Source organism: Ostrea edulis, chromosome 10, assembly GCF_947568905.1.
Source record: "Ostrea edulis chromosome 10, xbOstEdul1.1, whole genome shotgun sequence".
Classification (NCBI taxonomy): domain Eukaryota; kingdom Metazoa; phylum Mollusca; class Bivalvia; order Ostreida; family Ostreidae; genus Ostrea; species Ostrea edulis.
In genome coordinates this window covers 1,998,679-2,014,985 of record NC_079173.1, presented here as the reverse complement: position 1 = coordinate 2,014,985, position 16,307 = coordinate 1,998,679, and the positions used below count along the sequence as shown (strand labels likewise).

The following is a 16,307-nucleotide window of genomic DNA, read 5'->3' as shown; positions in this document are numbered from 1 at the left end:
TGAGTTCTCTATAACATGGAATTGCCAGTTTATCAGAGTTTTCTGTAATGGCGTGGAATTGTCAGTTTATCTGAGTTCTCTATAATGTGGAATTGTCAGTTTATCAGAGTTTTCTGTAACGCGTGGAATTGTCAGTTTATCTTGAGTTCTCTATAACGTGGAATTGTCAGTTTATCAGAGTTTTCTGTAACGCGTGGAATTGTCAGTTTATCTTGAGTTCTCTATAACGTGGAATTGTCAGTTTATCAGAGTTTTCTGTAATGGCGTGGAATTGTCAGTTTATCTTGAGTTCTCTCTAACGTGGAATTGTCAGTTTATCAGAGTTTTCTGTAATGGCGTGGAATTGTCAGTTTATTTGAGTTTTCTATAACATGGAATTGTCAGTTTATCAGAGTTTTCTGTAATGGCGTGGAATTGTCAGTTTATCTGAGTTCTCTATAACGTGGAATTGTCAGTTTATCAGCTCCAGGCAGCTGTTCTTGCTCCGACGACTGCCCTGCCGCTTGGCCGACAGTCTCTACAGAAGACCAGTGCCGAGCCTTTGCTGCTGCTTCAACTGATAAATTGACTAGTGACCGCTGCTGATTGCTGCTCGACACTGATAAATTGAGTGGTGGTAGCTTGGCGCTGATAAGTTGACTGGCGACTGCTTGGTGTTGATAAATTGACTGGTGGCCACTGCTGATCGGCCTCTCTCAGTATTTTTCATTAATTTCGACCCCTGTTTGTATATGTTGTTTATGGTAGGAGGCCATGTACATCTATTACCATCTTTCTTAATTTCTAATGGTAAAGTCGATGATTGGTTAAATGGTGACTCAGCACAGTTCAAACACTTTTGTTGTGGAATTTTTAGTTTTGACGTTGAAGAAGTTTGGTTGTTTGATTTTGCAGGGCTCAAAATAACTTTTTTCCTAATTGGCCACCAACCTCACTTTATAGTGAAAATTTTGACCATTGTATTAATTATTTTGAGGCCTGTTTTGTAGTTAGACGTTGCTGATCTGGCCTCCGTTAGGAAGTTTGTGGAGGATTTCCATAATTTAGGCAAAAAACTGCACGTCCTTGTCAACAATGCTGGCTTATTTCTCAGACAGGACGACAGAGTAAGGCAGTTTACCAAGGACAACTTTGAGCTGACGATGGGAACTAACTATTTAGGTAACTAAAATAACGAGGGGAAGTAATTATTTAGGTAACTAAACTAATGAGGGGAAGTAATTAGTTAGGTAATTAAACTAATTAAACGATGGAAAGTAATTATTTAGGTAACTAAACTAACGATGGAAAGTAATTATTTAGGTAATTAAACTAACGAGAGGAATTATTATTTAGGTAGCTAAACTAACGAGAGAAAGTAATTATTTAGGAAATTAAACTAACGAGAGGAAGTAATTATTTAAGTAATTAAACTAACGAGAGGAAGTAATTATTTAGGTAGCTAAACTAATGAGAAGAAGTAATTATTTAGGTAGCTAAAGTAACGAGAGGAAGTAATTATTTAGGTAATTAAAGTAACGAGAGGAAGTAATTATTTAGGTAATTAAACTAACGAGAGGAAGTAATTATTTAGGCAACTAAACTGACGATGGGAACTAATTATTGTGTGTGTGTATTGTACAAGTAAACAGATTATTGTATTGTACAAGTAAACAGATTATTGTATTGTACAAGTAAACAGATTATTGTATTGTACAAGTAAACAGATAATGATTATTGTTTTGTACAAGTAAACAGATTATCATATTGTTTTAATCCTGCAGGTCCATTTCTTCTGACTCATCTTCTCCTCGATGATTTGAAGAAAACAGGAAGTGAAAGTGGTGACAGTCGTATTGTCATGGTGACATCAAGTCTCCATGATCTCAATAACAGAATGAACAGAGATTGTAAGTACACCAATATACAGACCCTGAAGCTTACTGTTACACCATGTGCGCAGAACGGTACAAAACCCTGAAGCTTACTGCTACACCACGTGCACGGAGCGGTACAAAACAATACTTGCGTGGAATGATGAATGGTCTGCACAGAACGCTTTGCACAAAATGCTGACCACTTTATAGGTGTGGCTTGCACGCTTTGTGAACAGTTTGTACGAAACGGTAGGCGTGGCCTGCATGCTTTGATTTTTTTCGGCATTATTTGGTTCTTCTTGGGGTTAGTTTAACCATGAAATACTTTCAATATAATAGTAATATTCTAGATATTAAAAAAGGTTGAAGAAAAAGATATCTATCCATTTTAAATAATTGCTCACATATGACACAGTAAATGGTAGCTGTAATAATAATGATAAAATTTATGTAATGCGTTATATAAAACAAATTACTCTAAGGCGCTTTACAGGGTCAAGAAGAGGAATAAAACACAATTGAATGAAATTAAATGACAGTATGGCACAAGATCTTATATCTGAAAAATTACCAAATGAACATGTTGGGATAAAAACAATGAATATTTTTATATGATATGATTTAGTAAAACATCTAACTTAAGTTTGAATTATGCAATTTAGAATGCCCCAAGATGTTCATTAATACCTTAATTTACAGGTTTAGTATTTTACTGAAAAGTTCGTTAACATTAAGAGCTATGCTGTCTTTTGAAATCAGATTTTTGTTAAATCTCTTTGATGTTCATCGAATGACCGGTTTTTAAAGCCTTTGTTAACATCGAATGACCGGTTTTTAAAGCCCTTGTTTACATCGAATGACCGGTTTTTAAAGCCCTTGTTTACATTGAATGACCGGTTTTTAAAGCCCTTGTTTATATTGAGCACACGGTTGTCCAGATTTCTCTTTCCTGTTATAAGTCCTTTTTCTAATAAAGATGATTATATTTTTAGGCTTCAGATATGAAAGAAAAAGATGTAAACTTTTATTTCATCCCCGCTCTATTCAATTCATTCAAACTGAAAGTGAAAAGGAAATAATCATGTCTGCTTTGCTATTTTTATACATTTGATCTGAGTGTCATTGAAATACATGTGCAATTTGTATATTCCAGGCCTCTTCTCAAAGACAGATGTTAAATATTTTTATATGCATGCATGTGTGACAACAAATAAAATGATATATGATTTTTTTTAAAAATCGTCAGCTAGGCAAGACTGAAACATATTCTTGGGTGGGTGTGTGTATGTGTGTGAATATAGACATCGTATTAGTCAGTCAACAAGACATCGTATTAGTCAATTAAAAAAAGGAAACTTGATCAAACAAGACAAATTATTCCTATACAAAAAAAAGAGAAACTACTGAAGGCAGAGATATACCGTGTTTCTGCTCTTGCTGGAGACTACCAAGGGTGTTAAAATTACTTGGAGGGCTACGAATTTATCTTGATTTTGTTCTGTTTGGTTATTCTAAAATACCGGTTTTGTTTCAATTATTTGTAGATTTTCACTGTTGAAAATCGGTCTTTAGAGAAATTTTTATATAATTGCTCGAAATCTCAACAATGTCCGCCTGTCCTAGATCCCATACCAAAATGACTTGCAGGTTTTGCACAGGCTGTAAGTTTCTAAGATTTTGGTATGAATGGTCTGCACGTTTCTGTGGGTGTGGCTTCATCATGTATGGAATAATTCTTGCACGAAACGGTTTGCGTGGAATGCTGAACGATCTGCACGGAACGGTGAATGGTTTGTACGAAATGAAATGAAACGCTTTGGAGGTGTAGTAGTATGCTTCAGGATCTGTTTAGAGATTGTAACCAACCACTATCTTAACACAGAGACTGTACATCAATATACTGACAGAGATTATAAGAACCGGTACACCAATACATCTCTAAAGTATTGAATTCTGTGTAGTGGAGAGGCTTGATATCTCTTTGTATTTAATTCTGTGTAGTGGCGAAGTTTGATATTTATTTGCATTTAATTCTGTGTAGTGGAGAAGTTTGATATTTATTTGTATTTAATTCTGTGTAGTGGAGAAGTTTGATATCTATTTGTATTTAATTCTGTGTAATGGAAAAGTTTGATATCTATTTGTATTTAATTCTGTGTAGTGGAGAAGCTTGATATCTATTTGTATTTAATTCTGTGTAGTGGAGAAGCTTGATATCTATTTGTATTTAATTCTGTGTAGTGGAGAAGCTTGATATCTATTTGTATTTAATTCTGTGTAGTGGACAAGCTTGACATGGAGAATTTCTTCATGGAAAAAGAAGGATCGTTCTCAGGAAATCAAGCCTACAAAAACTCCAAGGTAGCCCTGGTGATGTTCATGTACTCGCTGGCTCGTAAATTGGAGGGAACAGGAGTCGCTGTTAACAGCATGTGTCCCGGTAAGTAGCAGGAAGAACACCCTGAGATATCTGTTAAACAGAAGTCACTGGTCAACTGAGATACACCTACTTTCACTTTCACTTCTGTAAACCTTGGAAGCAGTTTTTCTGGACAGCCAATTTTCTTTGATATGAATTCAATTTTGGGAACCATATGTTTGTGTATTGCATCTCTGAGTACAATTTCTTATCATCATAATCACGGGCACCAATAATTGAGCTACTACACAATTTCTTACATATGCCCATCATAATCACGGGCACCAATAATTGAGCTATTACACAATTTCTCATCATCATAATCACGGGCACCAATAATTGAGCTACTACACAATCGAAAGTTGTGAAAGAAAAATCGCATGATCAACATCCGGTTGTGCAGTAGACCCCCTGGCATTCAGTTGAACCAGGGGTAAGTTGACCCCCACAAATTAAATTGGGCCTTAAATGAAAAAAATAAGAATGTGATGGTTTGGGTGATTTGATATCCTATGATTTTGTAGTAAGCTGTGATAGCTCATCAGGCACTTGAATTTGCTTTGATGCGAGAGTCAGTTGTGAATTTTTATCATGGAAGTTGAACTTGTGAACGAAAAAACCAGCATCAATCTTATTCAACTTAAAATTACAAATATAATTGCTTAACACCACCCTTTGCTATCATGTCTTGTAAAGGGTGACAAGAATTGCCCCTTGCTTTTAGAGAAAGGACCTCCCTAATTTAGCTGTGACGTATGGCCCCTGATGATTAAGTAAAACATCAAAGTATAAATTTTGACATTTACAATGCCTGAAGTTGTTCATTAGTACCTTAACTTACAGGTTTGGTATTTTATTTTACTCAAAAGTTTGTTAACATTAAGAGCTATGCTGTCTTTTGAAATCGGGTTGGTCTGTTTTTGTTGAATCTCTAATGATATTCATCGAATGACCGGTTTTTAAAGCCTTTGTTTACATCGAATGACTGGTTTTTAAAGCCTTTGTTTATATCCAGCACAAGTTTATCCAGATTTCTCTTTTCTATCATAAATCTTTTTTATGCAATTAAGATAATCATAATTTATCCAAAAGGTAAGACAGGACAATATTGTGATAAAATTCATAAAAATAAATAAAATAAAAATCTGCAAAAACTATAAATACGTTTCATTTCTACCTCATTTACCTTTATTTACCTCGGGTTGTAATTCTGTAGTTTCCAGGCTGAGGGTGACCATTTAATACTTACCCATATCTTCCAACATCCCATGGGAAAAGGCTGAGGGTGACCATTTAATACTTAACCCATATCTTCCAACATCCCAGGGAAAAAGGCTGAGGGTGACCATTTAATACTTACCCATATCAAAGCCTGACTGTACACTTACTGGAGATGCATCAGTGTTTAATATTTACCAGGAAGTATAATAGATAAACCAATGTTTCTTTGAAAAGAGAGATGGTAAATGGAGACCACAAACTACAGCTAAAGTGGGGAGGTCCTTTGATATAAATAAAGTGATTGTGCAGGACTTTGCCCATTTGCCCGTGAGATTTCTTTGAAAAGAGAGATGGTAAAAAGGGACCACAAACTACAGCTAAAGTGGGGAGGTCCTTTGGTATAGATAAAGTGATTGTGCAGAACCTTGCCCATTTGCCCATGAGATTTGGGATTCTGTAGTAGATCAACTAAATTTAAGCAATGAGAGTAATATGGAAAAAAATATATATTTTACTGGATGTGGGAAATCGATAGTCCGTCATTTCCGCTGTAATTTGGAGTTGTATATTTTGTAAGAAATTTTTCATTGAAATTTGACATACTATCATATGATTGAGAAATTATGTCATTGGGTGTTTTTGTTTGTGCGTTTTATCAACTCTATAGTCAGTTAAACAGCAGATATTAATAATTAAAGTATTTTGATATGCATATCGGTATTGTAGGGGTGTATTATGATAATTATGTCAAGATTTGATTCCAAGGAATACATCTTTGGACCAGTAATCTTTGTAAGATGGTAGTTCATTGATTCCCATTACAATTGTCATGCCTTCATTTCTTGCTCTGTAGTACGATAACAAACAGGATCGTCTTGCCCTTTCTGGTTCATTTTCCACGTTGCATAATTATTAGTATGTCTAACAAAGTCTGCAATCATTCCATCACTAAACATGAGATAGAAGTAGTCCTTGGCATTTGCATTTCCTGCATCAAAATCATCAGGAAAAACAGGTCCAGTCTCTTGACTAAAACGATCAACAGTGATGCGACGGAGGTCGTCACTCCATACTTCATTTTCTGTCTCAGATTCGCTTCATTCATGGTCATCTTCATCACTGCTAGATATATCAGGTATATCCACATCTGAAAACCCTTCAAACTCATTGGAATCGTCATCTGAATCGAAATAATCTCACAATATGTCTGCGTTTGTCGGCAAGGCCACCATGTTGGAAATCAACTTTCGTTGTTCTTAATACCATACATGGGAAAAAACCTATTTATTATTAGGAACACATTCTTTGATGACACTACACACACTTTATTTTTATTGACCAATGATATTACTTCAACATTGCACCTACCCCGAATTTGTCTACGTCATAGTCTCGATATCATTTGAGCTTAAAATAGAGAGTCGTCAAAAGACGCTTGTGAGGAAATACCGGAGAGACGTCGAGAGGCGCTTCTGTGGTAATAACAGTCGGGCGTCGAGAGACGCTTGTGTAGAAAAAAGGGATCCAGAGGCGCTTGTGTGGTTTACATTGTCGTCTAAGTGGGAGGGTCTATCACTGGTTTATCAGAGCAGGTTAAATTGAACAGGTTTGACTGTATTCACTATTTAGTTATTGCATCATCATTTTGTAGGTTTCATTCCTGACACCCAGCTGAGTAGACATGCATCCTCGGCGAAAAGATTCATGCTGAAGTATTTGATATCTCCCCTCCTCAGGGTCGCCAAGGTTACCAGGACGACGGACCACGGCAGCAAAATGATCGTAGAACTAAGCGTCAATGAAAAATACAAAGGTTAGTGTGTATTCTGATCCGTTTTTTGTGAGAGCTTGTACAATTAGATTGCCAATTCTATCGTCACTGGTAACATCCCATTGCTTTGCAAAATTAAAGGCGGAACTCAATATTGTGATATTACTATTAAGGTTGGACAAAACGATACAATACCATACCAATAGTTTTGAAATGATAAACTTTTTATTGACACTTTAATCTATAGTCAAGAAACAACTGATACTTATAGTTTGGTATTCATGAAATATGACTTTACACTTTTTAGTGAAAAATTAACGGACTGAAACGAAATTTGAATTTGATCTATAACTTGTTATGGCAAAGTAATCTAGCAAATATGAAATAAATATCAGCAAGAACAGAAATAAAAAAGTGTGGAAAACTGATTTGCAGGATGGATTGACAGACAGACAAATTAGTCAGTAGAGGACTAACAAGCACATGTTATGGGACTAGTATCTCATCATACATTCCCTCGTGGATTTTTAATTTGAGATCTTTTCCCTCATGGATTTTTTATTTGAGAGCCTTTCCGTCAGGGATCTTTTATTTGAGATCTTTTTCCTTGGGGATTTTTTTTAATTTGAGAGCTTTTCCGTCATGGATTTTTTTATTGGAGAGCTTTTCCCTCGTGGATGTTTTTATGCCCCGAAGATCGGGGGGGGGGGGGGGGGGGGGGGGGGGGGGGGGGGGGGGGGGGGCATATTGTTTTTGTCCTGTCTGTCATTCTGTCATTCTGTCTGAAACTTTAACCTTGCTAATAACTTTTGAACAGTAAGTGATAGAGCTTTGATATTTCACATGAGTATTCCTTGTGACAAGACCTTTCCTTGGGTACCAACATTTTTGACCCCGTGACCTTGGAGTTTGACCTACTTCTTGAAAACTTTACTCTTGCTAATAACTTTTGAACAGTAAGAGATAGAGCTTTGACATTTTACATGAGTATTCCTTGTGACAAGCCCTTTCCGTGGGTACCAACATTTTTGACCCCGTGACCTTGACGTTTGACCTATTTTTTGAAAACGTTAACCTTGCAAATACCTTTTGAACAGTAAGAGATAGAGCTTTGATATTTCACATGAGTATTCCTTGTGACAAGACCTTTCCGTGGGTACCAACATTTTTGACCCTGTGACCTTGACCTTGGAGTTTGACCTACTTTTTGAAAACTTTAACCTTGCTAATAACTTTTGAACAGTAAGAGATAGAGCTTTGATATTTCACATGAGTATTCCTTGTTACAAGATCTTCCCGTTGGTATTGAACCTTTTGACCTTGACATTTGACCTACTTAATTTTTTTTACATTGGTCATAACTTCTAAATGGTAAATATTAGAGCTTTCATATTGTACATGAGCATTTCTTTTGACAAGATCTTTCTACTGGTACCAAGATATTTGCCCTTGTGACCTTGGCCATCTTCGGATTTGGCCATTATCGGGGGCATTTGTGTTTCACAAACACATTTTGTTTTGGTTTTTTTGCCCCTGGAATCGAAGATATAAGGGCATCCAGTTTTTGGCCTGTCTGTGTGTCTGTGGCAAACCACGTAAACTTTGGTCATATATTTTTGTTGGCATAAATGTGTAATCCTTGTGACAATACCTTTCCATTGACACCAAAATCATTGACCTGGTGACCCTAACATTGATCTTTCAAGTATTTTTAGAAAATTGAGTATAAGCCATTTCTTTCAGATTTTAAGAAATCCTGTTTTTATTTTAATCATGTGCATTACTTTTGAGAAAACCTTTCCAACAAAACCAGATTTGGTGACCTTGACTGTTGACCTAGTTTTCGTAAATTTTCAAAAAATCTTTAACCTTGGTCATATGTTTTACAACATCTTCCATATTTCTGGCATTTGTATTCCTTGTGGCAAAATCTTTCAATTGGTACCAAAATCTTTGACCTGGTGATCTTTACTTTGACCTTTGACATACTTTTAGAAAGTTTAAATATATCCCATATCTTTTTAAAAACCTTAAGGCACTGCTTTCATATTTAGCAAGTGCATTTCTTGTGAGAAGACCATTCCATTGGTACCAAATTTGTTGACCTTGTACTTTGAAATTGACCTCTGACCTACTTTGAAGATTGTTCACTAAACTGTTGTAATCTTGGGGCATCAATGTTTCACAAACACATCATTTTCCCTCTGAGATTTCTTGTTTGAGAATTTTCCCCTCATATATGTTTTCTATATGAGAGTTTTTACCTCTTGGATAACTTTTATTTGAGAGTTTTTCCCTCTCGGACATCATTTTTTAAAGTGTTTTCCCCTCATGGATATCTTTTATTTGAGAGGTTTTTTTCCCTGGTAGATGTTTCAGGGAAATATTTGGTTGACTTTGAAGCCCAGGAATCGTCCGAGGAATCGCAGAATGAGGAGATGCAGAAACAGCTCTATGAGCTCTCGGCTCGCTATTGTCACTTGGAGGGTTATGAACCTCTGGATGCCCCGGCCCCTCCCCCACCCCAGGAAAAGCCCGCCAAGTGGAAAAAGGACAAGACTCCTAGAAAGGAAAAGAATGTGGAGGAGAAAGTGAAGGAAGAAAAAGAAACCGAAGGAGGTAAGGTTAAAGGTCAGTGAATTTTAACACATTTTAACATACACTGTATACAGATTCACTTACACATGTTCAGCTCATCACCATAACTTTAGTTGGCTGGTTGTATATTGTTTAACATCCAGCTCGAGAATTTTTCACTCATATGGAGATGTCACCATTGTTGGTGAAGGGCTGCAAAACTTAGTCCTATGCTCGGTGCTTAAGGTCTTTGCACAGGAAGGGATTTTTATCGTGCTACATCTGCTGTGATAGGGGCCTCAGTTTTTGCAGTCTCATCCAAAGGACCACTTCATTTAGTCGCCTCTTATGATAAGCAAAGGGTTCTGAGGTATATACAATAAAAGATATAGTTAAGTTTTATAGCACAAAGGGAAATAACTCAGATCAGAAGATAGGGGGAAATAACTCAGATCAGAATATGATGGGGAAATAACTCAGATCAGAATATGAGGGGGAAATAACTCAGATCAGAATATGAGGGGGAAATAAATCAGATCAGAAGATGAGGGGGAAATAACTCAGATCAGAAGATATGGGGAAATAACTCAGATCAGAATATGAGGGGGAAATAAATCTAATAAATGTAGGACATTGAGTGTAAAACAAAATGGTGCATGTAGCTGAGGGTAACCTTGATTTAACTCCTCAAAAACCAGAGGTCAATATTAACGCTTGTCCGGTACCAGTGGAAAAAAAATTCGGACAATTGAATATTGATGGGCAGTTGTCCAATTGGACAAGTGCTTTTTTATGTAAAGAAGTATCCAAACAATTTGGTGAAAAGTTTATCGGTAGACTAGTTCAGAGTGGGAAGTAATGCATGGAAAATGAACTTTGATCCCGATATCAATCGCTATGTAAACTAGCTGAGTCACACTCGTCAGGATCAGTGTTCACTTATTGCGTACTACTTTCAGTCATCCATGGATCTTACGAAGTCATTGATTCAAGATAGGAAGTCTAGATAAAATGTTGTTTTATGTGTTTGTTGTTTTTATCAAGTGAATAAGATCAAAAATCAATCTAGTAGGTATAAAAATGGACCATATCTTAAGTAAATTAAATACAGTTTTCAAGTTGACAATATTAGATCTGTTTTGAAATTTTTTGGACAAGTGAAGTTGAAGTTCAGATAAGTAAATATCTTTGTTCCTTGTCCGAATGGACAAGTAGGTAAAAAAGGTAATGTTGAGCCCAATCGAATTTTCTGCACAAAAAAAAGGTGTTACGAATTTGTTAATGATTTAAGTATGACTAAAATTTAACACGGTAAAAATCAATAAATGTTTGATAATTCTTTTAATGTTCAGATTCTACAGGATAATAAAACTGTTATGGACTGTTTAGCAGGGGGACATCACAAATTATCAAGTGTCAGTGGGGTTATCTCCCTTGGACACATGGGCACCCTTGGATATTAACCCCATTCAAACCTGACAATGTGTGATGTCTCCCTGCTAAACAGTCGATAACTGTATATTACAGGATGAGGGGAAAAGCTCAGATTTAGAGAATGAGGAGAAATAATTCAGATTTATAGGATTATACCCAACACAACCAAGTTCTGGAGGGTAGGATGCTTTTGACCTGTCTGTCCGTTCGTCAGTCCCTTTCTTGTCAGCACAACTACACCGCTCAACAGAATTTCGTGAAACTTTGTAGTTAATAAGGACGCACTGTGTAGATGTGCATATTCCCAGGAAATTCTGATTCAATAATTTTTCTGGGAGTTATGCCCCTATAGAACTTAAAATTTCAAGTCCATCTGTCCCGTTCTTGCAGTAATGCATAGCATTACCATTCATTATGTGAGGCATTGTCAAGCAATGTTGGAGCGTGGAATATGTGAGCTTGCTCACTTTTTCTTTCATTTAGATTTAGAGAATGAGGGGAAATAACTCAGGTCAGAAGATGAGGGAAAATAACTTGATTATAGGATGAGGGGAAATAACTCTGATTTAGAGGATGGTTGGTTGGTTGTACATTGATTAACGTCGCGCTTCGAAATTTTTCACTCATGTGAAGATATCACCATTGCCGGTGAAGGGCAGCAAAATTTAGGCTTATGCTTGGCGCTTAAGGCCTGTGAGCAGGGAGTGATCTTTATCAAGCCACACCTGCTGTGACACAGGGCCGTGGTTTTGGCGGTCTCATCCGGAGGACTGCAGGATGAGGGGAAATAACTTAGATTATAGGATGGGGAAAAATAACTCAAGATGAGGGAAAACAACTCGGATTTCTAGATTAAGGGGAAATAACTCAGATTATAAGATGTGGGGAAATAACTCAGGATTTTAAAATTAAAATTCTAAGCTTAATACCTTAGTACGGCTAATACAGGAACAGGCATTTGTGATACAAATGAATTGTTATTTTACAGAGGGACCTGATATGGCTGAAGGAATCATGTATGCTGATGAAGATGAGAAAACGGAGGAGAAAGAAGATGACGAATCTGAGAAGAAGCCCGTTCAGGTGACTATCACCGTGGAGGACGTCACGCCTGATTCGCCACAGTCTGGGGAGGAGGAGCTTATCAAACCGTCAGCCAATGAAGGAAAGGAAACTAATGCACCCGCTGATGAAGAGAATGTAGCGAAACTTACAGAATCAGGGGAGATCACTGCAGAAGTCACTGCTCAGTGATGCACAAACATTACACAATTTGTTAACTCGCCGTTGTCAGAAAGCTTATCATTTTTCCTTGCTAAATCTATTAGTATTGTTATGGTGTGTTTTGGGATTCTTTTTTTTTGGGGGGGGGGGGGATTGGGCTAGTCAGAAAATTTAAGTAAACCTTTTTTTGAAAGAATACTTTTGAATTTTTATTATATATATACACATAAGTATGAATAAAATTTAATTATTTTAGATAAATAATATATATTTATATATCATTATTTACTTTTAATTCAGTATTATTTTTTATTCATTTTAGGTTCATTTACATTTGTAAGTCATTAAAACTTGTAACTTGATTTAATTTCCAAATATAATTGGGTATGTAATTCATATGACTAAAATATTCAAATTTTATAGCATTGTACTCATTCAGTCATTGAATATTTATGAATACAAAAAAAAAAGATGTGCCTTTTTGAGTCTTCAAGACTTTTTTATGAAATAGAAATTTTTGGGATATATATTTTGTAAAAAGAGGTTTTAAAAAGTGTCACAATGAAATTGATGTGATAGAACGTATTTGTGTGCTTCTAGTGAGTAGAGTTGATACAGTAAAACACAGTTATAACGAACCTCCTGGGCCAGCGAAAAACAGTTCATTATAACCAATCTTCATTATACAGTAAAACACGGTTATAGTGACCTCCAGGGCCAGCGAAAAACAGTTCATTATAACCAAACTTCATTATACAGTAAAACACAGTTATAGTGAACTTCCAGGGCCAGCAAAAAATAGTTTGTTATAACCAAACTTAGCTACATGTACATTAAAATTTTCATATCAAAGTGGAATAAATATCACTTCGCAATAAGTTAGAATTGGTTATAAGGGTGGAATAAATATCACTTCACAATAAGTTAGAATTGGTTATAAGGGTGGAATAAATATCACTTCACAATAAGTTAGAATTGGTTATAAGGGTGGAATAAATATCACTTCACAATAAGTTAGAATTGGTTATAAGGGTGGAATAAATATCACTTCACAATAAGTTAGAATTGGTTATAAGGGTGTTGGTTATAGCGGTGTTTTGCTGGGTATCTTTCAGACATCTGTTATCTGCAGTTTGTTTTATAAAGCGTAGTCCCAATATTTCATTAATTCACTGGAAATGAAATTTAACAGGGCTGTGTTCATTAATTCACAGGAAATGAAATTGAACAGGGCTGTGTTCATTAATTCACAGGAAATGAAATTGAACAGGGCTGTATGCTGACTGGTCAGAAATATATTTTGATGTGTTCTTTTATTCTTCTGTTGCTATGAACAACTGATGAAACCTTTTTAATGCAATAGTCTTTTTTAATTGGTTGTAAATTTGTTTTTATACACCATTTTACATTGTATACATTCACAATTTACTATATACATACACATGTTAGATTCAATATTGATTATATACATACACACGTTAGATTCAATATTGATTATATACATACGCATTTCAAAATCCCTACCTCTAATTGTTATACATTTATTAACTATATGTTATTGACACTGGACACTTGGATTTTTCAAAAATGATGAAAATGAAAGCTAGATTTATGTTTTAATTAGTATAATGAATATAATTTAATTAGTATAATGAATACTGTATGGTATGGAATTTCTCTGAAGTTTTAAACACGGAAGTATGGGGAGGTTACTATACTTCTCTCGAACATCATAAAAAATGAAAGTCACTTATATTTTATTTAGGAATTTTATATTTGTAAACAAGCAAACAAAACCAAACATTAGATATCAACTTGTGCTTTCAATCTGTTTTCGTTTGTGTTAAGTGTCCGTAAGTTTGTCAGTTTTACACACATCACTTTCCTTTGTGGTCATTACTTATCGTGAACCTCTACCCGACTCTTCCATTCTGTGTATGTCCTTTGTACAAAACTCGTCACCCGTTTCCCATTTTTTTTATTGTCCGTGTTTTCTTAAGTCTCCTTGGAACCATATCAAGGTCACCACATAGTCACTAATTTCTGTACTCAAATTGTAATTCATGACAAAATTATATTAACTCTTCCTTTGACTTTCTCACTACTTTTAGATTCTGCACATTCATTTAAATACTGAGTCATCAGAAGGTGTAGAGATTCATCAAGCCAAAATAGGTTTTAGATTCAACAAAATTGTGCCTTATAAGAAATTAATGACAATAAAAATTCTGTGTTATTGTACTCGATGTGTAATATCGTAGAGAGCTTAGAAATACAAAAAATGATAAAGCATAATAAGAAATGAATGATAAACCATATAGAATAATACATAAAACTGATAACCATAGAGTAATAAAACAAATAAAAGACAAAAAGTAATAAATAAATGAAAGACAAATGATATTAAAACAAATAAATGATAAAACTAATTAAAAAATGATAGAATTAAAATAATAGGACACATAATGATAATAGAATAATTAAAAGATAATGAAATAATAAAACAAATAATTGATGGACTAATAAGGCAGAAATGATAATGAAGTTCAAATAATAGGTAAGAAATAAATTTAAAAAAAAACACAAATAAGCATGAGTTATAAAAAACACAAATAAGCACGAGTTTTGCTTTGTAAAGTGATTTCTTGTTTCAAGGAAGCATAACACTTGGGTTGTAATTTTTTTTTTTTAAATGGGGTGACAAGTTAGAAATTTTGACTTTTTATATTTTGTTCTGTATTTACGATTTTTGTATTGAACTTGTACATGATCTTTAAGTATAAGTATGTACAAGAGGATATTCACTGTAGTGGGATATTCACGGTAGTGGGATATTCACGGTAGTGGGATATTCACGGTAGAAGAGGTTAAGTTTGAGGGCAGAATGTACCCACTATAAACATAATCCTTTAACCTCTACACAGTCCCAGGTTAGTGAAGATTAGCCGACGGTTAACTTGCCATTAAATTTTATTACATGTCTCCTGTTAACCGTCAGTTCAAATTAAACTCGCTTTTGTGCAACTAGGTCACGGGCTTCTTGGACGACTTCACGTTTTGATCTCGGGGCTCACTTTTATAGGAGTACACAGTGAAAAAATGAGACCGAGATCTAAAACGAATTTGTCTTCAGTTTTACGGCCCCAGAGCGAGGTCCTAAAATATGAATGTATATTGTATCTGATGATGTATATTTTAGACTCTAACAATGTTCTTGTAGAGTGCATTAGCTTTTACTGTAGTGTGTGTAGATAATGAATAAAATGTTGGTACGCAGCAAGTCTTGTTATTCTGTTTACTCACATTGAAAACAAATAGTTGGGTGGGTTGATTGATTTGTTGAATGTTGTTTAATGTCCCTCTCGTGAATATTTCACTCATATGTAGGCCTTGGTTTCTGCCGTCTCATCCTAAGGTTTAGTGCCTCTTACTACCAGGAAGGTGTACTGGGGACCTATTCTAACCCGGATCCCCACGGAACAATTTAGTTGGGAGTAGAAGCCTAGCGATCAAGCTGTTATTTAACTTCTGGCTTCTTAGCTTTGATAAATGTATAGATGCTGGAAATGTAATTATGCTGTATATATAGAGTGTATATATTTGTATTTCATGTATTTCTAGTTTGTAGTTGCAGACCTGTAGCTGAATGGATAATGACTAGGCCAGACCCTTTGAGACTCTGATCTTTAGGCTATACAGATATCAAACACCTAATTCGTGCTCAGAAATATTGAGCAATCGGTCTTTGTCCATCATTATGCGTGAATAATTCAACATGTTTAGCTCCTTGATAACATTTTTAATT

General features: G+C 35.3%; 1 protein-coding gene across 5 annotated transcripts in view; it reads left to right on the top strand.

Moving 5' to 3' along the window:
* LOC125666507 (retinol dehydrogenase 11-like) overlaps nt 1–15,778 on the top strand; it is a 22,323-nt gene extending 6,545 nt beyond the window's left edge. For 4 of the 5 annotated variants that reach the window (XM_056151638.1, XM_056151640.1, XM_056151641.1 and 1 more), the window contains 6 exons: nt 990–1,161; nt 1,764–1,889; nt 4,138–4,296; nt 7,148–7,309; nt 9,638–9,898; nt 12,267–15,778. In XM_056151638.1, coding sequence (XP_056007613.1) covers nt 990–1,161; nt 1,764–1,889; nt 4,138–4,296; nt 7,148–7,309; nt 9,638–9,898; nt 12,267–12,532 — 1,146 coding nt within the window. In that variant the 3' untranslated portion in view covers nt 12,533–15,778. The remainder of the gene's footprint in view (nt 1–989; nt 1,162–1,763; nt 1,890–4,137; nt 4,297–7,147; nt 7,310–9,637; nt 9,899–12,266) is intronic. The other variant, XM_056151642.1, reaches the window with a different exon arrangement.
* Nucleotides 15,779–16,307: the final 529 nt, after the last annotated feature.